At 40.1% G+C, this 13,346-nt stretch overlaps 1 protein-coding gene across 10 annotated transcripts in view; it reads left to right on the top strand.

Annotated features, from left to right (window-relative positions):
* Positions 1–13,346, top strand: part of LEF1 (lymphoid enhancer binding factor 1) — a 117,721-nt gene that overhangs the window by 73,238 nt on the left and 31,137 nt on the right. For 6 of the 10 annotated variants that reach the window (XM_081553614.1, XM_081553798.1, XM_081553703.1 and 3 more), the window contains exons 4-6: positions 4,992–5,124; positions 11,202–11,292; positions 12,899–12,982. In XM_081553614.1, the coding sequence (XP_081409740.1) occupies positions 4,992–5,124; positions 11,202–11,292; positions 12,899–12,982 (308 nt within the window). The remainder of the gene's footprint in view (positions 1–4,991; positions 5,125–11,201; positions 11,293–12,898; positions 12,983–13,346) is intronic. The other 4 variants (XM_081553887.1, XM_081554057.1, XM_081553986.1 and 1 more) reach the window with 1 other exon arrangement.

Genomic DNA, 13,346 nt, shown 5'->3' with positions numbered 1-13,346 from the left:
GGTGTAGGTTTTATTGGCTATGATGTCAGAGCAGTCTTTACCTGCAGGGACCAGCCTGGGTGGCAGCCAAGCTGGCTTTCTCGGAGTGTTTTCCAACCCCGGACGGAAAGGTGGCTGTTGAGCGGTGCAGCTCTGACCACTTTGGCTGAGGTGCCTCTTTGTTGTACGTGATTCCTGTGCTGGGGACAGAGAGCACACGCTCATTTCATGGATGTCATGTACTGTCAGCTATGGTCCACTCAGCATCCAAGGTTTTATGAACTGGGCTCTTCAGGGAGGCCACATGGTATACTGGTAATGAACGTGGTCTCTAGAGCCAGGCGTCCAGCATCTGAACCTGGCTTTGCCACTGACCAGCTCTGGGCCTCTGGGAAAGTTACTTACCTGCTCTGTACTTCATTTTCTTCCTCCGGAAAAGACAGATAATGGCACCTATAAAGTGTTTAGTACATAAGAAGCACTTGGCTAAGTGTGAGTTGCTGTAATTATTGTGTGCTATGTGGGTAGGGTGATCTGATGGTAGGTTTTCCAGTTTGGGAAAGTACTGTGGGCTTCCTCCTGTGTGGATGCTGAGTATAGACAGGACAGCTGTCTTCTCGAATCCATCCTTGATATTTTGTACCCGCTCTTCCAGTACCTGCTCTTTCCATCTTTTACCTTTGCTCCCTGCCGGGGATGTGTAGCTGGAATCAGTAGAGGAAGGTCTGTGGCCTGACTCAGCCATGTGCTGCTAGGTGAGCTTAGACAAGGTACTGAACCTCTCTCTGAGCAGGCGTGGAGGATTTGGGATGACTTGAGGCTGCCAAGTATCTTGTAAAGGTGGAGTAATTGTGCATTCTATTTTTCTGAGATGATCGAGGAAGGAACACTTGTTGGGACTATCTGGTGGTTCTCCTCTGGAAGCTAAGACTTACCTGACTGTCCCTGTGAATGAAAAAGAATCCTCCCTCCCTTACAGGGAGATGTGTGCTGGGAAAAGCACAGGGCGGAGTGGGGGGAGGAGCCAGAAGGCTGGAGTTCCATTGGTGCCATACCAGCTGCGCAGGACCCAGCAGAGTAGGAGCCAAAAAAGATGGAATTTCCCTACTGCTTGGTCTCACTGTACTGAGTGCACTAGGGGTTTCTGTTCCCATTGTCTTTGCAGTGACCCTGTATTCCTGGAGTTGGGCAGTGAGCAGAGCTGTCTTATTTTAAGTGCTGACAGTAGTCATGGCGTGAGTACCCATCCCTGCTGACCTCTGTTTTTCGGCTTTCTGTTTTGGCAGATAAAAATCTTGGACCAAATGAACTTTTGATTTCTTTCAGCTTTAATATGATACAAAGGTATACAGATATACACTGTCTATTCTATCACCTGATTCTTCTTCTTCATAGTACTTGATGCAGTCTTTTTAGATTTTGCTTTGGGTTTTTTGTTCTGTTTGTTTACATACTTCTTTTGTGTCTCCAACACCTGCATCCCCATTTTCAGGCATCTAGAAAGGAAGCTGCTGTGTACAAGGACAGTCTCTGTTGGCCAGCACACTAGATCACGTTTGGCACATTTTAGGTGTTAATGAATATGCGCATATACCCACATAGACACCTGTAACCAGGCATTATAATATAGTTCCATAAATTTGTCTGTAGAAACTAAGTGATCAATTAGTTTTTTCTTTCCTCACATACTCCCCTCCCCAATATACACCACGTTGTTATTTGGAGATTAGAAGACTAGAATTAAGAATGGTTATATAGGGAGTTTGGGATTGACATGTATACACTGCTGTATTTAAAATGCATAACCAACAAGGACCTACTGTATAGCACTCTGCTCAGTATTACATAATGACCTAAATGGGAAAAGAATTTGGAAAAGAATAGATACATGTATATGTGCAACTGAATCACTTTGCTGTACACCTGAAACTGAGACAACATTATTCATCAACTATGCTCCAATATAAAATAAAAATGTTTTTTAAAAACCCAAGGGCAGTTGGGGAAACAATGGTTATATGTTCTGTCTTAAAACTTATACCAAGTAGCGGTGCCCAGGTTCTCACCTCATGTGTGCAAGTAGTCTCAAGGGACGGTAACCCCTGACATCAGAGGAAGCCCACAGTTCAGGGCTGAGGATACTTGGTTGGGAGGGTGCTGTGCCAAGCGTCTGTAGTGTTGGTTGGATCCTTTTATATACACAGTGGAGGTGGTCAGCAGGAGACAAACTCTAAACCTTAGAATTGTGCTCTTTCATATTATTGAGATTTCATATTGCTTTTATTATTTGGCCACAAAAATGGACGTAATCCTTGTTGGCTTTAACACACCTACTAGTACTGCTTTCGCTATCCATCTTGCAAAATATAAGACAAGGCCAGAGCTTAAATTAAAATCCTCAGCTTCTTATCTCCTTCCCACAGGAAAGCAAATCTGTGTTGAAAACCGTAAAATTAAGAGGAGAGCAAGGATAGCATAATTTAGCAAAAATTCATGGCACCAGATTTTGAGCTATATGACTGGAGGGATAGGTCAGACATTAAGAAGATGCTGCCTGCTAATGCAAGTTCCTTAAGGTGGTGCTCTGAAAATAAGAAAGGCACCTAAAATGTGTGTGTGTGTATAAATATATATATATATATTTGCAGAAGATTTCTGCAATGGTTTACTCTTTTTAACTACCCTAAGAAAATATCTTTGTAGATCATTTGGCAATTATGCTTCTTATGAGACTTCTGAAAGGAAACTCAAAACAGTTATTCTCAAGTATAGTTGAAATGCATTCATTTTAGCATTTGAGTGTTGAGATTGTAGCTTCCATATTTAAAAGGGTTTATAATAATAATATCCTCACACCTACCCACCCCCTTCTTCCTCTAGCATTCTGAATTCCTTATATTTGAGAAGATCATTCTGTGTACTTGGCACACTGTATCATTAACACTTGAAAAGCATTGAAACATTTTTTTTAACCTTTTACACATTTATATGCATAGATGTCTGTGCAGAGGTGTGTAGAGAAAAGGCGTGTGGCTTTGATAATGGTGCTCTACTTAATAAATGCCAAGGGCTATAGGAGCCGTGCGAGTTCTGCTGTTGGAGGGGAGCTAGTAATTATAAAATAGGGGAAAATCTAGCAAGGATAGCATATCATTGTCTAAAAAAGTGTAATTTTTCCCCCCTCGCTTTTTTTTTATTTCATTAGTTTCTTTGGGTGTAGGTTGTAATGATAGGGTGTAGAGAATTACTAACTATAAAGAGAATTAAGTGTTACTAGGATAATTACTCCTAATTTTCCTGAGGATGGTTCTTCCTGTTGGAACCACGTACTTTTTATACCTAATTTGTAAAACAACAACAACAACAAGTGACATAATCAGCATATGTTATAGGTGCAGCCATCACACACAGTTGTGTCATGGGTTCTCAGCCATCCAGATTTATACACTTTAAGCAGTTTATACTGTGCACTTTTCAGGGACTTACACAAAAAAATTTTAATAATATATTCTTTTCTAGAGAAAATGATTTCACATGTATTTTAGTCTGTAGAATAGTAAGAGCCTATTTCAAACTAGCATGGTGAAAGCATGTTTGAACTAGTGAATTAGAGAATATTTAGAATTCAGTAGAGGTTATTCCTGTTAAATTCACGAGTTACTTATTATATTTCTAAATGTTTTTCTGAGACAGCCTAAATTAGGAGATGAGTTTAAAATCAGAAACATATTGTGGATATAATTGTGTTGAATTGTGTGGGGGGGTAGTTTCTTTTAAAACAATCCCCTAATTAGGTTAAACTGTCTGAGTCTTGTTTGTATTACTGATTTGCTTAGTAAGCACTTTATTGAGGGGGCAGTATGCATAGGAGATTCAACTTTAACCAAACAACAGAATTCCAGATTTCAAACTGAAGTCCAAATAAATAACCTGAACCTTTAATAAGTGTTACTATTATCTAGTCTTAGAATTCCAAATTAAACAGTAAAATTTATTTTTAAACAAATAAGAGACATAAAATATGTTAAATATAAATGTCAACAATTTGAAGTGTTCTTATAAGCTATATTTCACATTATGCAGTTAAACCCAAGATTAGACATTCCATTTTATCTGTTAATACTTTTAGAAACTAGAGGAACTGAAGATGAGCTAAGCAGCTCTAAAGCATAATAAATGATGGTAATGTTTGATTGGCAAAACTATAGAACATGAAAAAAAATGGTATAATTTGGTTCTTAAAGATGTACAATTCTGTTTGTGTGCACATGAGCACACTCATGTATGTGCACATGCTCAGTCATGTCAACTCTTTGCAACCCTGTGGACCCGCCAGACTCCTCTGTCTGTGGGTGTCTTCAGGCAAGAATACTGGGGCAGGTTACCATTTCCTCCTCTAGGGGATCTTCCCGACCCAGGGATCGAACCCACATCTCTTGTATCTCCTGCATTGGCAGGTGGGTTCTTCACTAGCTGAGCCAGATTGTTGCTCTACAACTCCAGGATTATGAATTTTATAAACTAAGATAATGTCATTACAGCAAATTTATATATACTAGGTTGTTTAAAAAGTTGCCTTTTAAGTTGGAATATATATTCATTTATCTATTCATAATGTTTATTGAATTCTCATTTTATGCCAAACGTATGTAATGAATAGAGTTACTAAAACATTCATAACTTTTGCTCCAGAAGCTGTTTATTGACTTTAAGCTAAGGAGATAATCCAAAAGGAGTGTAAATATATATGTATAGAAAGTTGATGTCATGGAATAATAGTGACCAACCTAAATCTCTGAAGGGGCCTTGGTTAAATAACTGATCGTTTTCTTGGTGGGATATTCATGTACTCAAGGAGTATTTAACATGAGAAAATCCTGAAAATCTTAAGTGGGTAGAGCAGATGATTTCAGTTGTTTAGGTCTGGAGATAATTCTTGGTTAACTTTTGAGGAGAGAGGAGACAGGAGCTGGGAGTCCATATTAACTGTTGTCCTTGTGGTTACTTTGCAGTCAAATAAAGTGCCCGTGGTGCAGCCATCCCATGCAGTCCATCCTCTCACCCCTCTCATCACGTACAGCGACGAGCACTTTTCTCCAGGATCACACCCTTCACATATCCCATCAGATGTCAACTCCAAACAAGGTGAGAGCCTTACTGCCCAGGCCTCTGTGGATACGGAAGAGCCTCGTCTCACCAGTCTGAGTGACCTCCAGGTGCCTCTGCTCATGTCACGGGGGGGACAGGGGGGTGGTCATAATACATTTGTAGGAGATGAGAGTAATTTATTTGTAGCAATTTTTTAATAAGCATACAAGAATTTGTTGTTGGCCTTTTCTTTTTCGGGATAAAAAAAAATAGTGAAGGGTCATTTTCAAAGTGACAGCTCTGAAGATCTGTGATCACAATATAAACCAGTATGTTGTGAAAATATATTACAAATTCAGTGCTTAGTGCCCCCTGCCATATTAATTTATTTCAGCATGTACTAGTGCTGGAAAAAAAGTTAGAAAAGGGACAAAGTAGGAAGTGTTTTTCTTCAAATGTTATATTTTTGAGACTTGTGATTTCCTTTGGTTTCAGTTATATCCCTGTTGTGTTTTCTTCTCTTTTTGTTGTTTCTCAACAAGAATTATATTTAAAGTACAAAGGGTTTCCCAGGTGGGGCTAGTGGTAAAGAATCCACCCGCCAATGCAGGAAACCTAAGAGACACAGGTTTGATCCCTGGGTCAGGAAGATGCCCTGGAGGAGGGCATGGCAACCCACTCCAGTATTTTTACCTGGAGAATCCCATGGACAGAGGAGCCTGGCGGGCTACAGTCCATAGGGTCGCAAAGAGTCTGACACAGCTGCAGTGACTTAATACACACACAAAGTACAAAACCATCTCTGTCTAAAGTCAAAACAGACTAAGTGTTGGTCGCTCAGCTACGTCCAACTCTATGTTACCCCATGGACTATAGCCCACCAGACTCGTCTGTCCATAGGATTTTCCAGGCAAAAATACTGGAGTGGGTCTGCATTCAAAGCAACATGAATCTCATTTTGCTTCTCTACGCTGTTACCAAGTTCTGCTTCTGTATCATTTACAGAGAAACATACATTATAAGAAGTCTCAAAAATCAAAACGCCTGTTTCTAACCTGAGGCGTGAGGGTGTGGTTTGGTTGTCGGACGGACACAAAGCACAGGTTCTCCAGGCCTTCTGGTCCCAGCATCCTAGAGCAGACCTTGAGAGGGGGGCAGTTTGTTCACAGGGGAGCCCTTGCTCTCTTTATGGACATACACACTTGGACCTCAGCAGGATCTTGAGATGTTCAAAATGAAAGATCCTGTAAAACCATGTGAAGGCAGAGAATGTAAAGGGTAAAGGGGTCAAACATGCCTTCTCCAGCACTTCTCCCTTTTGTCCAGCCCTATCTTTGATAGATCGTGAACAACCGTATTTAGTAAGTGTGTAAAACAACAGTGAAGTTCAGAGATTGGGTGTTTTCCCCACCTCTGTGAACACTTTTAGGTTAAATATATATCATCTTCATTTCCCACCTTTATTAAAAAGACAACTCTTTGACAACTTGGTAGGACTTTGCTTGCTTGGAGCCCCAGCACGTTTTCTTAGAGAAGGCAAGAATCATTGTGGCGGATGTTTCTGGGTTTGTCAATGTTTTATTCTCATTTCCAGCCCTTTCTCTCCTCTACTTCCTTTTGTAAAGGACCTCCAAATAATCAGAAACAACAGAGGCAGATCTGTGAATATGTAGTGAGAAAGGAAGCTTAGGCAAGCATCTTAGGAAGAAAGCTGAGTTTGAGAGGGAAGGTCAAGAATATGAGCTTGGCTGTAGCAAGTTCGAGGTACCTTTGGGATATCTGAAGGGAAATGTGAGGTCGGCAATTTAAATGTGCAGGTCACAATCCCAGAGCAGGGTCTAAGCTAGAGATACGCATCTGGGGACCATAAAGATGCAGATGACAGTTAAAGATAGATTTAAAAGCCCCAAACAAGCTATTAACAAATAGAATCCAAGAGTATGTTTTATTTAGTTTTAAACTATTTATTTGCATAATAATTACATAGTATTTACCTTATCCCAGTCCCCAGTCAGAGCACTTTGAAATGAACTTATTTAAAAGAATAACATTATAAAAAATTTTAAAAGAGTAACACATGATGGTTCAGTAGTTTTTCTCCCACAAATTCTAGGAGAGTTTAGTTTTTAAAACAGACATTTTTCTAACTGGCTACCAATTACAATTGCATTTTCTCTTCTGTTTCCATATCTTAACTGCTACCCTACCTTGTTTTACCTTAATAATTGTAATTTATCATTACTCCTCAAATCTTTTCTTTTAAACAAACTTTTCAGAACTAGAGAAGGGACTGGTGGGCATGACCAGAAATTGTCTGCTTGCACTTTCTTTGAAATATTTTGTGCTAAAAATTTGTGATTTTTGCATTCTACTCTATAACACTGTTTGCATTTGTTTTAATATAAAAATCCTGTTTTTAATTACTTTTTTGTCATAGACTTAATGTATCCCATCACCGTGTACGTAGGGGGATAAAACCTTGGTTTAAGAAGAGTTAATTTACATGATCTTGAGTTTGTATCATTCCACCTGGGTACAATCATCACCAAAAAATAAGTATGAGGAAAAGAAGTCTAAGGCTTACTGGGTCTCTTGCCTTTACTCTTCTCTCTTCTGCCTGCCTTTTGGTTCTATCATGTACAGCTGGTTACAGCATGGTGGTACTAAGCTGCTGATTTCAAAGTTCCTGGGAGGCTGGTTAGCTTTTTCCCCCGAAATAAAAAAAAAAGAAAATCATGTTCATACTCTAACTCTAGTTGGGCTTCTTCAATAAATATAAACAGTTCGTCAGCAGAGCCCATTCTTATATGTAAGAAAATAACTTTAGGTTAATTTCCTATTAGGAATCACACTAGTTTTTACGCATGTGTGTTGGATAAGGTGGTGGGTGCAGGTGTAGTTGTAAGAAGAAGAAAGGAAGCTAATATCCATCATTTTGTTCCACCCATTTTGTCTGATAAAAATGTTAAGAGGAAGAGCTTTTAGGAAATACTGGGTTTATGTACCTGTTTATGTATTTGTATCCTTGTAAATAACAGCAAACACTCAACACAGCATTTACCAGGCACTTTTCATTATTATATATGAATGCATTTACTTCTCAGAACAACTTCTATTTCATTTTTATTCTGATTTTGCAGAATAATTAAATAACTTCCTCAAGAACATACAGTTAATGAGTGGCAGAGTTACTGTATCCATGCAGTCTGACACCAGAATCATTTTAGCTATATTTATAAAAGTTAAAAAAATTTAAGGGTATACTGCATATAGCCTCCAGCGTATGTGCTGTGCTGAGTCACTCAGTCGTTTCCAACTCTTTGTGACCCCATGGACTGTAGCTATCCAGACTCCTCTGTCCATGGGGATTCTCCAGGTAAGAATACTGAAGTGGGTTGCCTTGCCCTTCTCCAGGGGATCTTCCCAACCCAGGTCTCCCCCATTGCAGGCAGATTCTTTACCATCTGAGCCACCAGGGAAGCCCATATAATAAGTGCTCAATAAATACTCGTTAAATAAATGATGTGTAGCACAGGAGTTGGTAGAGAGGCACACACTTCTAGGAATCTTTGGAAATAGGAAACAGGATCTTAAGACAACAATGAGCTATTTAGAAAACACAGATCCACTTTCTTCTGCTCGTGTAATGACCTAAGCCACATCATGTGTGTACGTGCAAATGGCTTATAGTATTGACCCAGCGTGGGTAATGTGTCCATTTGTTTCACTTGTTCATTTGCTTAGTCACTCAGAATTATATTCAGAGCCTTCTCTGGGAGACAGCCATGGTTTGATACACAGATAAGGAGAAGAATGGTCTCTTTTTTCCTAGCAGTGTATAAGCTCACACAGGAAATCATTTGCACAAACTCACTGTAAAACATAATGAAGAACATCTTAAGTACCATGTTAAAAGTACAAATAAAATGTTGTAGATTCTAAGAAGAAAGATTTCTCACAGCAGTAAAAGTTAGAGAATATTTCATGACAGAAAATTATCTGAAATATGAGTAGAATTTTATTAGAAACAGTCAAATTAAATACCCGGCATAGGAACTAGCATGTAGCAGGTGCTAAGTAAATGGTTGTTCCCTTGTTTGTTCTTAAGCAGTAAAATCAAATCCAAACACGAAAAAAAAATTGTATTTTTTGTTCTGTCAAATTATCCCTACACCAGATCACAAATGCACTGTTCTCAGTGTCCTTAGAACATAGACTAGTGTGGAGAGCAAAGTTTCCAGCTCCTCTGCTTAGAGACATGTGACCGAAAGCAGTTTACTTCTCTGCATCCCAGAGATAAGATCCCAGGACAAATCATATTTTTTAGGTACCTAAACAGTCACTTCATCTCCCTAACAAAGGGGTTAAAGTAGACCATTCACACAATTTAGCCTCTAATTATGATTTTCAAGTTCAAGTTTCCACAAAGTTTCCAACGTTCTTCTGTGTTGGTCAGGCTTTTCAAGACTGAGCAACCCCGCTGCAGAACGAGAGCTTTGGAGAATCTGGGGATGAGGGAGGCAGCAAGTTGGAGAAACTGCCCTATGAGTCTGATATGTCAAGAATCACTACTGCAGGCCCCCTGGTGCCCCTGCCTCCCCAGGCCCAAGTTAAATCCCAAGGGCTCCTCTGTGATCAAAAGAAGCAGTATTGACAGCTTTTTTATAAAGGGAGATTTTTATGGTAACTCTGCTAAAGTGAACTTCCAGCTTCCTTCCATAAAAACGGTTGCCAGGGGCTCTGCTTCAGTGAGAGAGAGTAGATCCACAGAACTGCCTTAGGTCCTATTGTATGCAGTGCTTTTGGTGAATTGATGATATAAAGGAATTTTAAAAAATACTCATTAAATTTGAAAGTGATAAGAGATCAAAAAAGAAGATTTTAGACTCCTTTTATAAACAGCAAAACCTGAGATGATGTCATGTAAACTCTGTCGAAAGAGATTAAAGACCTTTTTCCTTCCTGGCTACTTTTTCTAAGAGTTGAAGAATAGTTTGTCCTAACTTCAAAGTCAAATTAACACCAACTTTGAAGACAACACTTCTTAAACCATTCCCATATGCTCAAGGCCTTCAATATCTTTTAATATCCAAATGAAATTCACAGACATTTTGAATAGTAAAAAAGCAGAATATGTAAAGAACATCTTCTGTATACTCACCTGATTTTGCATACTAGGCAATATAATTATAGCCACTGAATGTATATTCAGGTTGTTAAACCTGGGGGTGTACGTTTGTACATGATAATGCTCTTTTAAAGCCAGATTAACTGTGTAAAGAAACTCATGTGGCTTTCTTCTGTTCAGAATCACTTTCCCCCAAATATGAATGTAACGTTTTGTTTTGCGTTTTTATGTATGCATCATACCCCTTCTTTTCGGTACCCAAGGTGAGATGTGAACAGAGATGTCAAATGAGACTAGGATTAGGTATAATCTCTAGGTGGTTTTTACAGTTATAGGGTAGTGTACTCCAGGGAGTGTGAGCTCAAGAAACAATGTGGTGGCACACTCATTTTCTGTGGAATACAACTACTCCAGACCAGCTTGACCTCAGAGCCCAGAGGACTCAACCTGATGAAGAGCTTAGTTGGAGCTGCAGTGCCAGAGACCAAATGAATCATATCAAGTGCAACCATTATGAGGCTGAAGAGTATTTCCAATTAATCTTTGATCCTCTGAGGTATCACATTTCCCAAATCTATGTGTCCATAAGGGAGCCAATGAAGATCTGAAACGAGCAATTTACCTAATCCTTGAACACCATGGCAGGCCTTCTGCTGATGAAGTGCTGTCATTCTACACAAAAACAGTTGTCTACCCCATTTTCCTAACCGAAGTGAAATAATGAGGGCAAACTAAGTAGCTTTATAGTCTCATTTTGATGCCTGTTTTACTCGCAGTATATTTACTGCTTTAGGAGCCCCTCAAGATGTACCACCGTCAGACGTGTTTTCTCAGATGTTGAAATCTTGAGTAAAGATAACAAACTGACTTCTGTTAAATCAGAAAAATAAATATCGTCTCATTCTACACCTTAAGTACTAATGACATAAAGCATTTTCTTGCCTTTCTGTTTCTCTCAGAAATCGAATGTCCTGTGAATCTGCCTCTCCATTGTTCTTTTTAATAGGCATGTCCAGACATCCTCCAGCTCCCGAGATCCCTACGTTTTATCCCCTGTCTCCGGGTGGTGTTGGACAGATTACCCCACCTCTTGGCTGGTAAGATCCTCCTTGCAACCTGCAGCCAGGCGTCTGAACACATACTCTTCTACTCCCCATTTATGGAGATTAGCTTTATGAATAATAACACTTGTGGAGTTGAAGAAACTTCAACACACGAGCTGCTAACTTTATTTTATTTCAATTTAAAAGATTAAAAAACATACAGACTTTGAAATGGACTGAGTCCGTTTGCTAATATGTGTAGAAAATGACTGTGTGGCATTTGCTTTGAAGCTTATAGTTTTATGGATTCAATTTGTGGCTCTGGGCATTTGCTATGCCTGTACAAAGTGTTCACTGTGGTTTTTCTTTTCTAATTCTTTATGAACAACTTATATTTTTGAAGCATAACCTTAGATATATTGAATATCGATCTTTGCTTATAAATGGGCAAGTGATGTAAATGACAAATAACTGTAACAAAAGCAAAATCATCTTTTGAATTTTAATAAAGTAAGCACCAGTTTGAGTTCAGAGGAGTGAAAAACTGATGAATGGACTTCATCCTTTCAGAATCCAAATGTTCTCTATTTTGTTGTTTCTGAAAGATCCATACCACTGTTTTTAGGGTTTTTTTTTTTTTTAATTATAAAGGTAAAGAAAAAGAAATGTATTTAGGGAAGAAAGAAACACTTCATATAGTGGAGCCTATTTTTATCATTTTGTTGTTAGCACATAGCTTTCCCTGCTCTCACTAGCATCCCTCTCTCCTCACTGCTCACTCCATGGACAAAGTGCTGTACCTTCAGCAAACGTTTTCTCTCCTTTCCTTACTGACTCTGTGTCCTTACAGACCTCTGGTAAAAGCCCCAGTTTCCCTCCCTCACATTCTTACATTATCTCTTCTTCATAAGGAGGGCTTATCCAGCCATGGATATTCCAGCTTTCTCTCTTCTCTTTAGCATTAACTCTCTGAGTCAATAACTCTGAATTTAATTGATTATGCGAACACTTCCAAACCTACATCAATTATTCTGTCTGAACTTAGCTACTTAAGGGCAATAATCCTGGGCTGAGTTCCATCAGTGGCATCTGGAAATAAAGACTGTGTAAATGAAAAATGTGACATGTAGGAAAAACAGAGGGAGAGATGGAATCCTCAGAGCAGAGAGAAAATAACTCCGATGAATTGATCTTTTATTTCTTGCCTGCAGCATGTGTGTAAGGGTGGGAGGTGGGTGCAGTGTTTTCAAAAATGTGTTCATTTTTATATAAACTTTTATTTCCTCCTTTCTTCCCTTCCCTGAAGTTCTCAAAGATTCTGATAAAGAATCCATTAACCTAAAAAGAATAGTTCACCATTCTCAGGTTCTATTCAGTAAGAGCTGTTTACACGCCTACTTTCTTCAAAGCATCAGTGGGGCTGGAGAGGGGTAAGGGTAGAAAACGAGTGATTCATGGACTGCAGTGGGAGAGTTCCTTCCAGGCACCGGTGATGCTTTGGGTGGGTGGAGGGTGAGGAAGGGAAGCAGTTGGGTGACTGAAGCAGTACTCTCGTATCGCGCCCCAGATTCTGGTTGAGGGCCTCCCCTCATCAAACTCTTATTGCTGATTGGTAACTCATGTTTTGTCATTGATGGGTTCCTCTCTTCTGTGACCTCAGGCAGGGTCAGCCTGTATATCCCATCACGGGAGGCTTCAGGCAGCCCTACCCGTCCTCACTGTCAGTCGACACTTCCATGTCCAGGTAGGTGGAGGTGGATCCGGGCGCCAGGACAGGCTGCTCTTGTGCGCTTGCATCTCCTGCGCCTCTGCTTGCCTTTCGGCCCGGCGGGCGCCCAGCTCAGCCCGCGTCTGTCTGCGCAGGGTGCCTGGCTCCCACACTAGGCGTCCTGGGGAGTCCCGGGTAGGAGCCAGACACCACGCCCCACAGCACCAGCCACTCCCGTCAGCAGACGGACTCGGCCACCCTGGAAACCGCACCTCCAAAAGACCGCGCCGCCACCTGCTGGCGGGAGGAGAAATGTCCCCAGAGGGGACGTTGTAAGAAGAGCTTGTTCAACTCGAAACATGCTGGGGGTGGGGTCAGCGGGAGAATACAGACTGGCTTT

The sequence above is a fragment of the Giraffa tippelskirchi genome, chromosome 1 (genome assembly GCF_054371585.1).
Source record: "Giraffa tippelskirchi isolate mGirTip1 chromosome 1, T2T-mGirTip1v1.2.pri, whole genome shotgun sequence".
In the NCBI taxonomy this organism is placed as follows: Eukaryota; Metazoa; Chordata; class Mammalia; order Artiodactyla; family Giraffidae; genus Giraffa; species Giraffa tippelskirchi.
This window is presented reverse-complemented; position numbering and strand designations above follow the sequence as displayed.